This window comes from Enoplosus armatus, chromosome 17 (genome assembly GCF_043641665.1).
Source record: "Enoplosus armatus isolate fEnoArm2 chromosome 17, fEnoArm2.hap1, whole genome shotgun sequence".
Lineage (NCBI taxonomy): Eukaryota > Metazoa > Chordata > Actinopteri > Centrarchiformes > Enoplosidae > Enoplosus > Enoplosus armatus.
Window position 1 is genome coordinate 5,424,154 of NC_092196.1, and position 19,047 is coordinate 5,443,200.

Here is a 19,047-nt window from a genome sequence, read left to right on the forward strand (position 1 = left end):
AAGTCATTATTAATCCAGAGTGCTCCTGTAGGTTGAAATCTACGCCTGATGTTCAGTGTTTTGTTCATGTTGTAGATGAAGATGACTTTTTAAACTGTGGATTTAAACTTTCTTTGAAATAGAACAGAAAAGCAAAGAAAAAAGTCTTTCTTTTGTGTGGCAGAAATATGTTTTTGTCCTCTTCCTGTCCTGTTAATCATCTTGTGATCAGGGCTTTAAGACTTTCCAACAACACCTCAAGTAGAGGCTCTGTTTTGAGGCCCCCTGACCCCCGGGGCCTGGGTCAGCGTGTTTGTTGATTTCAATCTTTCTGTCATTAGGGTGAAAAGCTTAAGAGGATCTGCGCCCACATGTGTCTCAGTCCAAGTGCTGCTCCACCTCAACCATGTATATAATCAAAGACTGAAACCTGGTCACAGGTCAGCACCTAGCGATTATAGATTAGATCTCTCGGTGAACAGGAGTGCTGCGGGTGCGGCTGATTCAAATTGCTTTCTACATATTTACAGGGCCGTGCAAGTATGTGTGGAACGCTCGCTGTGTAAATACTGTTGAGCAATCTTCGTTACGTGAGTCAGAGAATTGCTTTTTCTTTTTCATCCTGATCTGCGACAGCCACACCCTGCTGTTGACAGCAGCATTTGCATAAAAAAACATGTTAGGCTTGAATTAACTTTCTGTTTGGGGGGTGGGGGGGGGCTCTTGACATTGAGAACCAAAGTGACACCTGTTATTGATGATTCACTGCGTGTACACTTGATCAGAGGACGGACGGACCATGCTTATCTCGGGTGGATTGCACAATGTGGAGTTTAGACAGGTTGGGCTGATTGAAGTGCAGGGGTGTCACACAATAACATGAACACCGGCACCATACGATGTAAACCTTTGCAATTAACACCACCTTTGTGAAGCTTCGAAAGTATCAGAGAAATCCGCTGTTAGTTGGAGAGAGATGTTGCATGACATGTGTTCATGTTGTCGCGTCCAACCCCTCCACACCACCACCAAACACACACGGCCTAGCCTGGACTTTGTATGAACTAGTAGATACTTTCTGAACTTGGTCCTGGTTTAATATGCACCTTCACTCATTATTTAACCTGCAACAACTTAGTAACCATTAATAAGTCATTGGAAGCCTTTAATTAACAAGTCAAACTTGTTAGCCAACAGTTTCTTATTTACACATCCAGCAAATACGCAGCTACATTAACATCCATCTGGAGTCGTGTTTGTGTCCACCTGACAAACGGGAGTCCAATGTTCACTCTTCTTCTAGCTCTGTTTTTGGTGGCTAAATGCCCCCCCCCCCCCCCCCCCCCCTCTCTCTCCCTCTCTCTCTCCCTGCAGGTATGTGGGTGTGGGTTTGAGGAGTAACTGCTCTGGGTGTGCATCAGACACACCCACTGCAAGCATGAGACGGAGCAGCACGCTGGCCCGAGTCATTCCCACTGAGGTGTGAAGGAGTCCCATTTGTGCCCCCGGCTCCCACCACCCACTCCGCTGTGCATAGTGCCTACTTGTGTTTTGTGCTGACTACAGACGACATACCGTGCATGCACTGTGTGTGTGTGTGTGTGTCCCCGACATCCTTCTGAACTAACATGCTCCGTCACTGTGGACCAGGTTGCAGACTAATTAAAACAATTCCGCCAGTGAATTAAAAGTCATCAGGGTTCAACTTCTACACCTTACTGTCTGCGTCTTCAGATGTCATTTCACTGTTCCAGACCTTCGTCATCATGTAGCTCACACCACAAATACTGACATATGGCACACACGACCGCACATGCAAATCTAAACGAGACATCAGCTCGTCTAAATGGACAGTAATGATGATATCCAGCCACTGAGTGACTAGTTCTGCCACATTCCTCCACAGTCGTACATGTGGAAACAGTGAGTGCTATATAACGTCCTGCCACGTCTTGTGTCGCATGGAGCTGATAGCAAAGCTGTAGCGGTATCAGGTTCAGAGGCCAGTTCTAGAGGCGAAGTGTAGAGTTGGGAAAAAGAAAACACTACAGATTTAAAGCGTGGTATCAGGAGCATAATGAGGCTCTCTCAGGGTTCAACACCTGTCTCCTGAGCATGCCTTAAAAAAAAACACACACACACACACACATTCCTGAGAAAGCAGACCCATGAAAAATGACTAGAATGAATGCATGAAGGGGAAGCTCCTCGAACATAAAGCCCGAGTGAGGAGGCAGGAGCGTGGAACAGGTCCGCCCGGTCTGCTCCTCCGCTGCTTTTACTGTCGACACACCTGCTGGCCTGGGAGGAGCTGAGACAGGTGGACGCTCCTTAACTCGGGGTGGGGGAAGACGCCACAAGAGACGAGCAGCAGGAGTCGGAAGGAACACACTCGGACTCGGGTTACGCCTAACAGGCCCGGACAGCCTTCCCAAGATGTCGAAGCAAAAGGAATACAGTCCTGTAAAGATCAGCAAGTGAGTTCTGTCACCTTCTTCTGTGTGTGTGTGCTTTTGTGTGTGTGTGTGTGTGTGTGTGTGTGTGTGTGTCAGGTTTGCTAGTCTTATGTTACCGTCCCGTCGCAGAAGTCTGCTTCATGCTGTTGTTGTACCGTGATATCCCATTTGCTTTTGCACAGGAGAGGGCTGCTTTATTTCCCAGGGCAATTAAACGCACCGCAGGAGTCAGGTGCCATGTGAGAGCAACAATGATCCGACTGTTAAAATACTGTCTGTGTGTTGAAGAACAAACACCTTAGCCTTTCACTCGTCCTAAAAGGAGCAGGAGGAGCTTTGGGAAATGAATGAAACCTCCCTTGACATGAAGTGTCTCATGTTGACCGATGATACCACCGTGTCACTGACTCTGCAGGCCGAGTGTACTTCATTGACTGTCTTCTTGTCACCTCACCTGGCTCCTATATTGAACCACGACACTTTTTTTAATTTGCACCTTTGCCCAAAGGGTGTATCATCAAAGTCTACTGACTCACTGAATCCATCCCTGGTGCCACTCAATGGGCCTGTGCTCTGACTCACTAAGCTGATCGGTCAACAGTGTGCCTTTTAATGCTCTAATCCAGCAGAGGACATGTATAATAGACTGAGCGGCGTGTTGTCATTGCTATGCAGTGGAACTGGTGGTTGTTTGAGTAGAGGAGTAGAGGAGTCGGCTCTCGCAGCCATCAGTCATGTTTTATGAAGGTACGCATGGCAATAAGTGACTCTTTTAGAGGTTTGAAATTGTGCAACCTCCGCCCTGCTCCTCTCAGAGTGACTAAGCAGTGCTTATCTGCTCTGGGTGCAACATGTCACCCGTGAACATCAGAGCTCCTTTCACGGCGGGGCGTAGCCGAGCAGCCAGAGGCTCCAGACTGTTAGTGACAGAAGACGGGGAAGGTGCCGAGGGAGTGGCGGGGCAGGGTCTCTCTCACTCTGCTTGCTAGGTCTGTTTGTCTTCATCGCCACGGTGACACTGGAGCTTGAATGGAAGCGAGTGAGTCAGTGTGTGAGTGTATGATGTGGTGAAAAGCTCTCCTGATACACAGGGCTGGATATTTAAAACTGCTCTGCCTGTCTGTAACGCAGCTCTCAGCGATGAATGAAGTCGCCCACATGTTGGACCTCTGAGATAAGAAGCTGTTTGAATAAAGGAGCAATCAGTGGGGGGGGGGGGGGGGGGGGGGGGGGAGTATTCAGATCCTTTACTTAAGTAAAAGTACTAATACCACACTCTGACAACAGAACTTAGATAGATGTACTTATAGTATCAAAAGTAAGCAGTAAAATGTCCCCTGATACTATTATTACACATGCATTAATTGTAAATGCAGCATTATACTGCTGTAGATCAAAATATTAACTAACTATATATATATATATGATTATTTTCTCGGTTGATTTATCGATTGATTGTTTGCTTTGTAAAAAAAATCAGAAAATAGTGAGATATACGCCGTCACATTTACTCCAGAAAACCCCAAAGCGACACCTTCGCAGTGCTTGTTTTGTCCCACCAAACCTTGAAATGATTAAAAAATCAATTAAAATGATTCAAATAGCTAAAAGGGAAAGCAGCAAATCATCACAGAGGATGGAACCATGACGTGAAAGACTTTTCTGTCAATTAGTTATTTCAGCTCTACTTGTATATACTGTTTGGTTTATTCCATAACAAAGCATCGTACTTTTATTCCATATTTTTGCACATCATCAAATATGAAGATCTTGTAGAATGTAGGTGACTAGTATCTAAGAGTAAAAAAAGTACAATATTTCCCTCAGAGTTTGAGTGGAATAGATGTATGAAGTGGCATGAAAAGAAAAGACTCAAGTAAAGTACAGGAACCTCAGATTTGTAGTACAGCAGTTGAGTAAATGTACTTGGTCACATTCCACCACTGGGCGCAGTAAAAACCAATCGTCCTCCAGCGCCTACTACGAGCCATAATGACTGACTGTCACTGCCCTCTGAAACTAATGACACCATTCATTTGATAAGAGCTGACTGATTGATCGTCTCAGCAGTAATGTCTCTGTCACACACAACATTCCTGACTGCTAAAGGGGGGGGGGGGGGGGGGGGGGGCGCTCTACAATGCGTCCCCTGGGTCCTGATCCGGGTGTGTCAGGATAAATAGTTGGCTTCATTTCACAGCGGAGGTGGAATGACAGAGCAAACACCCAGAGAGCCCAAACAGGTCCGCAGAAAGTGCTCGTGGGTGACATGCCAGTGAAGAATGGTGTCGTGAAGGAACTTGCTTTGTTTTATGCTCCCGTCTTTGGTTTCATTACATGGAGGGCAAAAGTAAGAATAAGGGCAAGTACTGTACTTGAGTACAATTTTGAGGTACTTGAGTATTTCCAGTGTTTGCTACTTTGTACTTCTACACCACAAGGAAATATTCTACTTTTTAATCTCCACCTCAAAAAGCTAAAACATTAAAACACCGCTTACACAGTAATAATAATCTTACTGGGGGGAATTCTGGCACCCAGTGAGTACTTTTACTTTTTATACTTTTTGTACATTTAGCTGTTATACTTTTTTTTACTTCTACTTAAATAAACGCACGGGTGCAGGACTTGTGTATCTGCAGTGTGGTACTCAATATACTTCCTCCTCCACTTTACAAACCAGGTGCTGTTAAATGCAGTGATGCTGCATGCTGCAGCGGTGAGCGTTCACCATGACAACGTAACCAAAGGCTGTTCTGTAATTCTTGTTTTCCAAAAGTAATTGAGCACAAAAATGAAATCTACTGAAATCCCATGAAAGTGGATTTTAGAATGCATGTAGGTATTTAATCAAAGTAAGAAGAGTATATCTGACGCACTTTCTGCTAGTTCGAAGAGTTAGTTTCCCATACAAGACTCTGTGCAGAATCATGTCACTGCTTTGGAGGATTTCCACCATCACCTTTCTGTGTCTTTAATCAGGAGTCAGGCCGCTGACCTGGCCGTGCTGATTTCTCGCATGCAGAAGAATGCAGACCAAGTAGAGAAGAACGTCCTGCAATCAGAGGAGCTGCTGGCTTTGGTAAGAAATCCACACACACCAGAGCTAATGCCAGTGTGTTCGGACCTGAAACAACTGTGATTTGATAATATAAATCCATTCAAAAACGAACTTAGATAATGAACACGTTTGGCTCCTGTGCAGGACACAGAGCGGGATGGGAAGAATCTGCCCCTGATGCACCAGAAGGTGAACGCAGACAACCTGGCGGAGGCTGAGGGGCTGCTGAAGAATCTCTTCATGGACGTGGACAAGTCCAAGAGGCTGCAGCACCCGCAGGCCACCGAGATAGAGAGAGAGTGAGTTTATTCCAACAGTCAGAACTCGATGTGTCACATGCCATCCAGATATACCAGCCACAAAGTGTCACTTCCACATTCCCTTTTGCTGCTCTCCACCCGTCTGCTCACAAATGACTGGAATACTTCTGTGTCTCCTCAGCGTTAGAAATCTGCATGATCGCTGGGCGAAGGACTGCGCCACCTACAGAGACGTGTACGGCCAGGTGCAGGGTTTGGAGCCGAAGCCAAAGATCGACTGGGGCCCTCTGCTGGATGAGAAACTGGTCAGTTCAAGCTTCGAGTCAGTCTTGGGTTTCCAGTAGCCAAACATCTTCATGAAAGTGTGACACGTTTATACCGCTGTGATTCGCAGAAACAGTTAAATTCAGAGGCATATGGCCCCAACCTGTCTGATGTGGAGAAGCAGACAGCAGCGCACAACATCCTGCACCAGGCGATCGAGGCCTACAGCGCCCAGCTGCAGCCCGACACGACCTCCTCCCCGGTAACAGCGCCCAACAACACACACATGCACTCTGCAGAGACTACATGTGGGATGAATCATTTACCTGTTTCTTCATCTTCTCTGTCCGCAGGAGCAGTTCGCCGCCCTCAAAGACAAATATGCTAAACTTAATGTGAGTTGTTTATTTGAGGGAGTTGAGGTCAGTTCAGAGTATACTCTGTGTGTATATGTAGTGTGCTTACCTTGCACGCCTGTTGTGTGTTCTGCAGGAGAGCTCCCAGCAGAGGCGCACCCACCTGGCCTCTCTGTATGAGTACATGCAGAGCTGCAGTAAGGAGCTGGTCTACCTGTCGGGCCAGCAGGAGAGGATCCTCCAGAGAGACTGGAGTGATCGCATGGTGGACTCCCCAGGCGTCCGCATGGAGTACGAGGTGAGGGGGACAGCGGGCAGGATGTGTCCTGGCAGATGACGTCAGTATTGGGATCAGCGGGAGGTGCCGGGTGGAAAGAAGAATATTAAAACTTTGTTTGTCAGCTTGCCTCCAGGCATGATCCTCTAGGGGCCGGTTGCACCAGCTTGGGACCCAACTGGTGTAACCAGTACAGCACATAGCGGCTGCGTAGCTGCTGGGAGAATTCAATTTTCTACATCCCACTTTTCTTTTCTGTGCAGAAATTCAAAAATAACGGACTGCTGGCACATGAGAGTGAGATCAACCAGCTGCAGGTGGAAGGAGACCGTCTTGTTGAAATGAAACACCCCGGCAGCCCAACTATAAAGGTACACCTGTCAGCTATGTCAGACATTAGAGACATAACTACATGATAACTGTGATAAATCATTGATTGAGGATTTATTTTGAACTGAATCAAACTGAACAGATTCTAATCACATTGAACGGAACTGTTTGTGTCAGGCGCACAGAGACACAGTGCAGGCCGAGTGGCAAGGCTTCCTCAACTTGTGTCTAGCACAGGAAATACACCTGGACAACATCGAAGAGTACAAGAAGGTAGAGAGCCCCTGAAGGCACCACACTTTTGACACGACTGACCGTGATAATATTTCTAATATAAAGCCACCACAGCTCATTGTTAAGAAGTGGCTATTTGTTCAATGCAGTTCCAGCTGGAGGCAGAGACGTTGTCCAAGTCCCTGGAGAGACTCAATTCCACTCTGGACCCCAAGTCTCTGGCCAACAAGAGCAACCCGGAGGTCCTGTTGGCGCTGGAGGTACAACTGTGTTTTCTAACGTCGTGCTTTCTATGCAGCTCTTGAAAAGGATGGAAACCTGCAGCACGCAGCAGTGATGTGTTATTCTGCACACCACACATTATTTTAAAGTTAATTTTATGTGTCAAATCTTAAATGTCTCAAGTAGGAACTAACATTAAAAATAATCGGATATGTTTTTGATATTTAAGTAGGGATCAGTCAAAATGAACAAAATAATGGAAACAAAAGTGAAACAAAAAGGAGAGCAAATGTATAATAAGAAGAATTTAGCTTTATTTGTGTTGTTTGATGAACCAATCAAAACTGTGGAAACAGTGGTGTAACAGCAGATCAAATGTCCAAATAAATGCTAATCGCAGGTTAAAACGACCCCATTCTGCATGATACATATTGCGTTTTACATTGAATCATACATACAACATATTGTTCATCATGAACAATCATAGTTTGACCTCTGGGGGAGTATTTTTGTCACTTTAATGAATACGACCTCAATGTTTGCTTTGTTAAAGATGTCTGTATTCTGTCAGGGAAGTTTTAGTTCAGGTTCTTCACCTCCTGTGTTGACTTACAGCGTTTGTTTAGTCTTCGCAGTTTGCAGGGGTCTGTTCCAACAAGCAGGTTTTCTGAGTTATCTGGATCAGGTTTTTGAGTCAAACCCAGAATGTTTAAAACTCTGGTCCCAAACTTTGACTTATGAGTAAAGAAATTCTTAGTAAAAAGTAGGACTTTTTCTAAAGAAGCTCAGAGTAACTTCTTAGCAAAGTCTAAATGTGATTCTTTAGCGCAGACTGCAGTGACCCCTAAAGACTTCAAACTACCCACAATGCCCTCCCTCAACCGTCAATCATCACAGCTTCATGTGCACCCCCTCAAGATGAAGACTACCATTCATTCATTGTATCCAACATTATATTCTATATATACTACGTCAGTACGTTGTAGCATGCAGGAGGAACACTCATATAAGAGATTGTTCTTACAGTTTTGTTGACAATATCAATGTATGCTATTTGGGACATGATCATTCTTATATTGTTATGTATTGTTGACACTGCTAACTGACCCATGAGACCTCTGGAGCTCTCTTACATTATCTCCATGCATCACACTCATTGTTCAGTTGTAAAAATAAGAGCTTTTAAAATTGTGATGCACTTCAGACCAAAATTTTACTCTGAGCGGCTTCATACATACCCGCCCTGATCTATATGCACGATTCTATGGTCCCGATTTGATGGGGCTCAAGGTTTCACTTGATAACTCAGTGAACCTGCTTCTGGGAACAGGTCTCTGGCAGTTGAGGAGGTCAGGCTGCACTCTTCAAAGCAGCCAGTTTGCAGATCTAACCTGCTTTAAATGGGCTCAGCAAAGTCACTAATGAAGAAATGCAGCACATTGCACCCCTGTTTGTTTATGTTGCCTCTGTTCTAATTCAATGATACCCTCAGGGAGATGAACCAGCAGTAAAGAGGAATGAGCAGCGCCTGGCTGCCCTCAGGGAGCTCAGCAGCAACGTCGTGCCTCTCAAGTTACGCCGAATCCAGCCCACCAAACCCACCACCGTGGTGGCCCTGTGTGACTGGAAAGATGAAGAGGTGGGATGTGATCAGCAGTCGTTTACAGGCTTATACAGGATTACATCATTGCTGTCATCATCTTTATTTCATCGTCTGTCTGTTTCAGGAGGTGAGGCGAGGTGAGACGCTAAACCTAAAGTCCAACTCTGATAATAAGAACTGGGAGCTTCAGAGCAGCAGTGGGAGGACCAGGACCCTCCCTGGGGCATGTTTCATGATCCCACCACCTGATGCCGAGGCCCTGGAGAAAGTAAACAGGTACAGAGTACAAACTCACCAACTGCAGTATGTTTTCCTTCTATAGTTTTTTTATGGTTGATGGATTTTAATGAGACATTGTGTGTCTGCGTGTGTTCAGTCTGGACAGAGCGCTGACAGACCTGAAGAGCCATAGATCTTCCCTCATGGCCTCCTTGAAGAACCCCATCGTGGAGGTGGTTCGCCCTCAGAAGGCAGGTGAGAAGAAAAACGTTTTAACAGAACCCTCTTATTTTGTTTCCCCTGGCTATAAGACCATGACAGAGTCTTTATCTAACTTTTCATTGTAGAATTGTTGTCTTTGCTCCTCCTCAGCCGCTGTACAAAGTGCTCCAGAGGATCCCAGAGCTGCAGAGCTAGCCAGAGAAATAGACAAGATCAATAGAGCCCTGGATCAGAGCAAAAAAGAAACCCTGAGTCGACTCAGAGCCCCACTAGACAATCGCAGCCCCACACAAGACCTGGAGAACAGGCTGCGGGAGCACGAGGTGACCATGAACAACATTACGCTTTAATGATATGACCTAGGTTACAGTTTGATTATCTTATTCATTCTATTAAAGTTCACCCGTCGGTCTCGTTGGGATCAGTAACTGTATGTCTTGCCCTCCAGAAATCTGCTCAGACTGTAAGGAAGCTGGAGTCTGAGAAGTCTGCGGTCCAGAGAGAGATGGAGCCGATTCTGGCCAAGAAACCCCTGGGACCCACCACCTCCACCCTGCCCCTCAAACTCAGTGCTACCAACAACAAGATTGATGACATCAACACCCTTATCGATCTTTATAAGAAAAAGTAAGATCAGAATGAAATTATAGCACAGTGCAGTTTTCTTTTTCCAAGACAATCTTTAAAAAAAATAACATCATTTAAAGCGAAACTATACAACCTTAAAAGAAGAAATAAGACATTCTTCCTCTTACAAATGAAAAGTTGTCTTCATATAAGCAATAAAACAAACCCTTGCTGCTAACACTTACTGCTAATGTGACTCTTCTCCCTTTTCTGCTTCTTTTACAATAGCTTAGTATCTACTGTTTAGCGTAATAGTAGTTTAGCATTTAGCATTATCCTATAATTGTCATTTGTAGCCAAAGTGGCTAGCAGGCAAGTAGCACATGGAGGTGTACACATTTTTATTTTGAAAAGGGATATTCAGCGTTCCCTCCTGTGTTCCTCTCCTCTTAACCAGAGCTACAGCCGCCATGTTCCTAGAGAATCAGGCGCAGAAAGTGGAAGGCATCGTCTCTGGGTTTGAGGAGCAGCTAGCCAAAGATGGGGCCATTCTTGATGAACCTAATGCCCTCTTGAGACGCAACCAGCAGTTACAGGTGTGTACTTTATAATGCAACCAAAAATGTCAAAGATTTCAGGATAGGCTCATATGAGGAGATAGAGCATAGGATGCCCCAAGGATCCAGACCTGTGGTGTTTTTTTGTCTTTATCTGTGTTCTTTCTCATGCCAAACAGATTATGCGTAAGGATGTCACCTCAAAGAAGGATGAGTTTAATAAATTAGGCAGAGACTTGGACCTGACTGAGCAAGCATGCAGTTCCCTGCAGCAGAGCTTCAATGAATACTGTCCGGACATCCGCCGCCAGCAGAATGATGTGAAACAGCTGAAAAACCGTTACACGGTTGTCAATAATCAGCTCCAGGAAAGGTTAGTAAAAAAAAAGATTCAGGCATTGTTGTAACTGTATGTGCCTGTGTGTTTTTTGACTTCTCTGACAAATATGTTTTTTTTTATTTAAAAACGGATACAATTCATTAGTGATGAGTGTTTTTTTGCTTTAGGTCTGTGCTCACTCAGGAAGCAACCAATAAAAAACAAGATTTCCAGAATGCTGTTCAGTCACTGGATTTCTTTTTGGTCAATTTGCCCAATAATACGATCAAACCTACTGATGATGTGGCGCAGATAACCGCCAAGCAGAACTCTCAGAAGGTGAGTGGAAGTATTTACATACATCAACCTGTCTCCTACTTACAAATGACATAGCACCGCTCTGTCTTATCAGCTGTGGTTTTTGAATGACATGTCTTGTTTAGAGAGTGATGGAGGATCTTGAGAGGAAATCAGGTGACTTAGACAACGTCAAGTTTCTCTCCCGTGATCTGCAGAGTGTCTTAAATGTGAGTTCAGAGAATGTGATTTTTCACATTTACCATTTGCAACTTAAATACAGTCTACTAGGTATGTACTTCCAAGTACTTAATCCTTCAATGTTTAAATATATTTCCTTTCAGGAGTATGAGGTTAAGTCAAACACTTACAGTGGCACTCTGAATGATGACGATGATGATGATGATGATGATGATGATGACGACGATGAGAATGATGAACCAATCCTAAAGAAACGTAAAACTTCAACTATGGCTAAGTCTATACAAAGAAAGGTACAGTTATAGACAATCGCCTAAGTCAACTAAGAACTTTTAACTGTCGTCTTCAATTTCTAAACTCATTTTGCCTTCTGCTTCTACTACAGGAGAAAGATCTACTGAACCTTTTCTCTGAGGTGTCTGCAGAAAACGACCAGCTACTCAGCCAGTTGGGGATGGCGAAGAACATCATGGCGAGGGTATGATATGGAATTAAAATAATATCAACTCATAGATAACAGAATCACTCCTGGTGTTTCCTGCCCATAATTATTATTGTCAGTTGTTCTGAAGTGACCCTCTCTCTCCTTTGTCCTCCTTTTGTTCATGTGCAGAAAGAAGATAAAATTAGTCAGGAAGTTGTCAATCAGCAGCTGCAGCTACAGAGCCAGAGGAAGGACCTGGAGGAGAGTGATGGTCTGAAGAATGAATTAAGTGAGGAGGTTGCCAGGCGCTTACATGCTGAAAAAGACCTGGAAACATACCGTACGAGGTTTGTGTCTCTGAAAAGTAGGAGAGGAGTGGAGAGGTTGGAGGAGAAGGAGGTGGTGCAATACTACCGTGACCCTAAACTGGAGGTGGAACTACAGTCCCTGAAAAATCGGATCCAGGATGAAGCATTCAAGAGGTCAAGAACCCATTCAGAGTTAGAAATTATCAATGACAAGATCCTCAAACTGGAAATACAGCTGACCAGGATCGAACCTAAACTGGTGACCAAGGTACTGACTGAATATGAGAGAGACCCGCAGCTTGACAAAGAAGCTGCCAAGATTAGAGATGAGATTAGGAGGATACGGCTGGAGCTGCAAACGAGAGATACTGAGGCAGTTCATGTGAAAACTGAGCTCACGGTTCTGTCTCAGCAGAAACCAAAAATCAGGGAGACGGTTGTTAAGAAAGAAGTGGTGAGGCTTGAAAAGGATCCAGAGATGCTGAAAGCTGTTCTCACATTCCAGAGTGATATTGCAGAGGAGGAATCCCAGTGCAAGTTAGTCAACGACAGCATTTTCAGAACAAGGAGCCAACTAAACACACTAGAGAGGGTCATTCCCACCATCCAACCCAAGATAGTCACCAAGGTGGTGAAGCAAGTACAGCAAGATCCAGAAACACTTGAAGAGTCAAAGAAACTACGAATGGCCTTGGAAGAGGAGAAAGATGAGAACGCTATCTTGATGAAGGATCTGACCTCCCTTCAGCTGCGTTTTAGTGAAGTGGACAAGCTCAGGGCTAAAGTCGAGGTCAAGGAGATCATCAATGAGATCTACAGAGTTGATCCTGAGACAGAAGTCATGCTGGTGCGTCTGAGGAAAGAGCTGCAGGATTTGAGCCGTAACCGTACAGACCTGGATAAGGAAATCAACACTGTGATAACAACTCTGACTGCCCTGCGTGCTCAGAAACCCAAAGTGGAGTACAAGGAGGTGACCCAGGAGGTGATCAAAGAAGAGAAATCCCCAGAGGTCATCAGGGAATTACAAAGGCTGAACAACCAAGTCTCCCGTCTGCGAGTCAACTGTGACACCACCATAGAGCTGCTGACTCACCTGCGTAAAGAAAGGGACGAGTTGAAAGCTGAAAAATCCAAGGTGGAGACCAAGCTAGTTAATAAAGAAGTCATCAAATATGAGAATGATCCTCTTATTGAGAAAGAGGCAGACAGACTTCGGAGGGATGTAAGAGAAGAGATTCACCAGCGCCGCAGTGTGGAGGAGTGTCTCTTTGACCTTCAGAACCAATACATTATCCTTGAAAGGCAGAAGCCAGAAGAGAAGATTGTAATGCAGGAAGTGGTGCGTCTTCAGAAGGACCCCAAGCAGATTCTGGAGCATGATAAGTTGAACAAGACCCTGGATGATGAATTGAAATCCCGTAGAAAGCTTGAATTAGAGGTCAGACAGCTCAGAGGCCTGGTTCAAGAAAAAGAGAGTGCCCTGGCTCAGATGGATGATCGTCAGAAGAAGATTCAAGTAGAATCAGAGCTTAGAAGGATCAAATCACGCATTCTTGAACTGGAAAACAGTCCGCCGCCCATTGAGGAAAAGATTGTAATCGAGGAGGTCCTGAAAGTGGAGAGAGACCCTATGCTGGAAAAACTTACTGATGGCATACGGGTCGACTTGGAGACTGAGGGCACCAATATCAGTCGTCTAGAGAGAGAAATACGCAATCTTAAGATGAGGTTGGAAATTCTGCAAAAGGAGAAGTCTATTGAGAAGGTTGTTTACAGAGAAGTTGTTCGTGTAGAGAAAGACCCATCAGTAGAGGCTGAAAGGGAACATCTAAGAGAGTTAGTAACCCAGGAGAGAAATCTCAGGCGCAACCAGGAGGATAACATTCAGAACATCAACATCAAAATGGCCCATCTGCAGACATCGAAGTCAGTGACTTCTCAGGAGGAGACCACTGTCATCACCAACAGAGATGCTCTGCTGAGAGAGAAGGAGGATCTCCTCAGACAGATCAAAATGCTTGAGTCTCAAAGACAGAACATCAGCATTACCTTCCAGCAACAGTCCAAAATGATGAGTGAGAGAAACCAGATGGCACGGCAGAGAAGTCTTAAAACATCCACTGAAATGCAACGGCTGGAGAACGAAATCTTAAACGAAAAAGACAAAATACACCAGAGAGACACACTCATCATTGAGCTGCAGAACAGCATTAAGAAAGAGGACCACTCTGAAACTCACACCAGAGAGACAAATCTCTCCACGAAGATCACCATCATGGATCCAGAAACCGGTAAAGACATGTCCCCCTATGATGCTTACTTGCAGGGGCTAATTGATCGCAACCAGTACATCCACCTGTCGGAGTTGGAGTGCGACTGGGAGGAAATCACTTCAACTGGTCCAGATGGGGATACAACAGTTCTGCAGGATCGCAAAAGTGGGAAGCAGTACCCCGTCAAGGATGCTCTGAGGGATGGTCGCTTGACCCAGTACGACGTGATCCGCTACAAGGAAGGAAAAATGCACATTTCTGAGTTTGCCCTTCTTGTTGTAGGGGAAACCAGAAAGCCCCACGTTCCTCCAATAACAGCCCCAAGATCACCCACCAAACCCACCCCAACCTCTCCCTTGAACTCCATGCCAACCCCCCTGAGGTCCTCCCTCACCAGCCTCAACACTCAACATAGTGGCAGTTTGAACAACCTCAGCGCTTCAGCAGGTGATGAACATTTTCCCATCTCTGGTATTTTTGACACCACTACTGAAAGCCGGATGTCTGTGAGAAGTGCCCTGACCCGAAAACTCATTGATGCCGACACAGCTCTGAAGCTGCTGGAGGCACAAGCAGCCGCCGGTGGAATAGTTGATCTCAGCAAAAAGGACAAACTGTCTGTCCACAAGGCAGCTGAACACGGTCTCATTGACACAGGTCATATGTACAAGCTTCTGAATGCCCAGAAGGCCTTCACCGGGGTTGAGGATCCCGTGACTAAAGAGCGTCTCGCAGTGGGACAGGCAGCACAGAAAGGGTATATTCCCAAAGAAAACGCCAGAAGGTACATGGAGGCGCAGTACCTGACCGGTGGGCTGGTGGATCCATCTAAAGCAGGCCGTCTCACTGTCAAAGAAGCTCTCGCCTCCAATCTGATCGACAGCACAACAGCTAATGAGCTACAAGATGAGGCTTGCCTCACAAAAGAGCTGGTAGACCCCATCACTAAAGAGAAGATATCATACAAGCAGGCGATGGATCGGTGTAAGAAAGACATCAGCACAGGCCTCCTGCTGCTTCCTGTAGCCTCCACTGATGCCACAAATGCCCCATCATACTCAAACTACCGGTTCAATTCTTACAACAGAGTCTAGATGTGAAGCTTAAGATATAACTTGTTTTATTTGCTGCAGCCTCTGGTGCTAGAGGGTGTATGATAACACTAACTGATACACGTAGAGATAAAAATGAAAAATGTATATGTTCATACTCTTTTCGAAAAAAACTGGGAACTGTTTTTGGTGAAACTGTACATGTTTTTTTTTCCGTGCTATTTTTGGGTCTGCTGTAAAAAAGAGGGTCATGTTTGTTTTATATGCTAAATCCTTCATAAGTGCTTATTAAACTCCACAAGCCTGACAATGATTTTTATGTCGTCATTTAAAATATTAAGACGTGAATTAGGAAAACATATCCATGTAAATTGAGTCAGTTTAATTCATAAACTAGACATGGTTTGGAGTATTTACAAAACAATGCTGATGATCATGTGATGGTCTTCATTCTGCTGCTAAATGTTGCTCTGTCAGTTGGTCAGTCAGTCCACCACTTCTGGTCCAAACTGAAATGGCTCAACAACTGATCAACAGATGGATTTCCATGAAATCTGGTACAGATATTTATGGTGCGTGGAGGTTGACCTTTGTGGTTTTGAGTGGAATGTCTCGAAAACTATTTGATAGATTGTTGTGAAATTTGGTTCAAACATTCATATCCCCCTCTGGATGATCGTGATGATGATGTAATCACTTTGATGATCCCAAAGGTCCAAATTTGAATAGGACCCTTTCACAGCAGCCAGACCTATCTCCATACTTCGGAGAAATGTCTGGCTCAAGCCATTATCATTCTGGGACAGGGGAAAAAACACTCTGGCTCGTTTATTTTTCTTTAAACCAATCACAATCGTCTTGGGCGGCTTTAAGCCCAGGATGCAGCGACATTGCCCTTGCAAAACAGTAACATACTGATAGCAGAAGGGGAGAATGCCGACTGAAATAGTCAGCCAATGGCAGACTTATCCCAACAGGATATCCGGTGAGTCAGACTAAAGCAGGGTAAACACAGGTGTAATTCAGTCAGTAGGTGGGCCCTGGTATTGTGCATGTTGGCTCACTGGAATGGCTGTGGCACACTAAATAGAACAGGACCATAACTAATTTTATCAATTATACCTGTGTTTACCCTGCTTTGACATGTCAAAATGGCTGCTGTGAAAAGGGCCAATACTTTGATTTATGACCAAACACCTGCAAAACTACATTCCCATCAGCCTCAGTTGTACTTTGTGTTTAGTGCTAACCAGTAGATGTTAGCATGCTAACATGCTAAATTGAAATGTTAAAAAATTCAGCACAGTTGCATTGTCATTTCAGCATGTTAGCATGCTGATGTTAGCATTTAGCTCAAAGCACTGCTGTGCCTAAGTACAGGCTGCAGACCCTTAGTCTTGCCATTAATATTAATATGGGGGATTCACAATTTATGACGCATATCCCATTTCCAGACACAACTTGCCACAAGACAGTGAATCATCTGCTCTAACTAACGCTTTATCTCATGGCAACATAGCTGGAGTTGTAATATACAGGGCGTGTAAACTGCAGCAAGTCATATGCTTGGAAATGATGGATTAAGGATACAGATTAAATATGACTCACATACGAGCAGTAGTGTGTTAAGGTTAACAAGGTCACACGTGTCTAATAATAAAGACTGCCCGGGCAAATGCAGACATTGGAAGCATGAAGACAACTAAAATATTAGGCCTGAGACCCACTGGTCTTTATGTAGTGCCAGAGTCAGCAGGCACACCTATCAAATGAGCTCTGTAGAAACCGATTTGCTTCAGTGCGTCTCACAAAAAGTGTAAACAAAGGTCTAAATCCCCTTTTCCTGGCAAGGGTGAAAAGATGACGTCGGTTGGGAAATTGTGTAAAAGACCCCGTCTGGCCCAGCGGTGGAGGGTACAGTAAATAGTATTCATGTGGGAATATGCGGCCTCTCTGCTGGGATGTCTGCCTGCCAGATTACCCGGTGACTGCAAGGACTTTGTGGGATTACTACACATGAGCCTGTCTGGAGGCTGAAGTGGCCCCACTCTGTGTCTAGAGGAGGGGGGGGGGGGGGGGGGGTGGTAAAGGATGTTCCCTGATGGTTGTGTCATCTCACTTAAAGTAGTTAGAAGACATGATGCTCTAATGACCTGGCCTCATGTTACTGTCTTTTCTTTGGCTTTCTTTCCTCTTTTTCGTTTTCTTCAAATGTAGTTTTGACAGCAAATTGTACTACCTGTTGGCTGGAATCAAATTCTGAATTCTAGGATGTTTCTTTATCTCCTGTTTCTATCCACGGTGTAGTGCCCTAAGTGCATGTGTGATGACTGCCTTCCCAATAAAAAGCCTCCTCAATGAACGACAGCATCACATACAGAACGTGGAAACACAGATAGCACATTTGCACTGACTGGAGTGACGTACACGGTAATTGGCAGCTCCCTTTTGTTTTGCAGGATTATTATTGTCATAATACTAGACTGCAGTGCTGACGGTTTAAACCTTGACACGGAGCATTTGCACATCTCTCTCTTATTCACTCTCTCTATAAATGACGACAACAAAGCCTCCTGTATGCCTGCTCTGTAATCATGCCAATACCATGTCAGCTAGTATTTAAAGCACTCTCCGTCAGCGAGCACTGTCCTGTATTTTCCCTCTTCCTACGACAATATCAGGATTTGTTCCTGGGTCAGACAGGCATATTATTGTTAAAGGAAATTGATCATCCATACAAACATACATAAAAGCGCATTAAACGTAAGAAGTATGATAACCGACACAAGAAATGAGTCATAAGCAACTTCATCGCATGCACTAATGTGTGGTGTGTTTGTCTCGCTCTTCATTGGTTTAAAGCCTCTGCCAGAAGGAAATAAACTCCAGTAAAGCTCAGAGTTCCCCCACAGCCAACTGCGCAAAGATGCCAGCTGGCTGCATCAGCTTTGAAACCAATGATGCTGCGAGCCATCTTCATTCTGGGGCTTCCTGTCTGTAAATATAACTTTAACAAAGTCTGCTTGACCAGTGAGATTTACAAAAATGAGTCAGATTCCTGAGAGAAAACGTAGCTGACGTGTGCTTCAAATGTCACCTTGTTGCCAGTGCCAAAATCCCCCTGATCCACGCCCTGCCCTGTGGTCTTTGTCTGACGGTGGATGTTTGGTTGTGTCATGAGGTCCTCGTGTGTTCTCATTTTCAACTTTAATCTGAGTTTCAGTGGATACTTTCACTGGCCACGCACTGTGTTGTGTCAGAGGCTTCGTCCTTTTTGGCTTTTTGCAGCTGATAATATGAGAGTATTTGCATCAGACTTCAAACATCTTAACCCTGCTCACCGCGTGCTGATGCTAGTTGGACCACTGGGTCATTTTGCAGGTGACCACTAAGTGCCGAGTTTGTCCTTCAGAGGGACAGGAGCTGCTCACCCTGGCACGTTAGTGGATTAGACGTGAGTCTGTGACTGTATCATGGATTAAAGCTCCATTCAAGAGCGCAAGGCTTCCCACTGGCTGTCCTGAGTCTCCAGAGGTACAGTGCAGAGATAGCTAAAGGCGGTG

The 19,047-nt window shown here is 44.9% G+C and overlaps 1 protein-coding gene across 3 annotated transcripts; it reads left to right on the forward strand.

Annotated features, from left to right (window-relative positions):
* Nucleotides 1–2,344: 2,344 nt before the first annotated feature.
* Nucleotides 2,345–15,794, forward strand: evplb (envoplakin b). Of its 3 annotated transcripts, none has more exons than XM_070922820.1 (22): nucleotides 2,345–2,456; nucleotides 5,418–5,517; nucleotides 5,641–5,795; nucleotides 5,938–6,061; nucleotides 6,151–6,282; nucleotides 6,374–6,415; nucleotides 6,513–6,674; nucleotides 6,917–7,024; nucleotides 7,161–7,256; nucleotides 7,367–7,477; nucleotides 8,932–9,078; nucleotides 9,167–9,318; nucleotides 9,419–9,516; nucleotides 9,634–9,806; nucleotides 9,932–10,110; nucleotides 10,508–10,646; nucleotides 10,787–10,980; nucleotides 11,115–11,265; nucleotides 11,370–11,453; nucleotides 11,568–11,717; nucleotides 11,810–11,902; nucleotides 12,038–15,794. In XM_070922820.1, the coding sequence occupies exons 1-22, from the start codon at nucleotides 2,416–2,418 to the stop codon at nucleotides 15,524–15,526; spliced, it is 6,120 nt and encodes a 2,039-aa protein (XP_070778921.1). In that variant the 5' UTR covers nucleotides 2,345–2,415; the 3' UTR covers nucleotides 15,527–15,794. The 3 variants fall into 3 exon arrangements, with proteins under 3 accessions (XP_070778921.1, XP_070778923.1, XP_070778922.1); XM_070922822.1 differs by having other exon boundaries at nucleotides 6,380–6,415; XM_070922821.1 differs by having other exon boundaries at nucleotides 6,157–6,282.
* The last annotated feature ends 3,253 nt before the right edge of the window (nucleotides 15,795–19,047 follow it).

Excerpts from the sequence above, each read along its gene's own strand:
- evplb (XM_070922820.1), top strand. The coding sequence starts at position 2,416 with ATGTCGAAGCAAAAGGAATACAGTCCTGTAAAGATCAGCAA. Across the intron at positions 6,416-6,512 it reads ACAAATATGCTAAACTTAAT|GAGAGCTCCCAGCAGAGGCG; the intron begins GTGAGTTGTTTA and ends TGTGTTCTGCAG. Across the intron at positions 11,454-11,567 it reads ATCTGCAGAGTGTCTTAAAT|GAGTATGAGGTTAAGTCAAA; the intron begins GTGAGTTCAGAG and ends ATTTCCTTTCAG.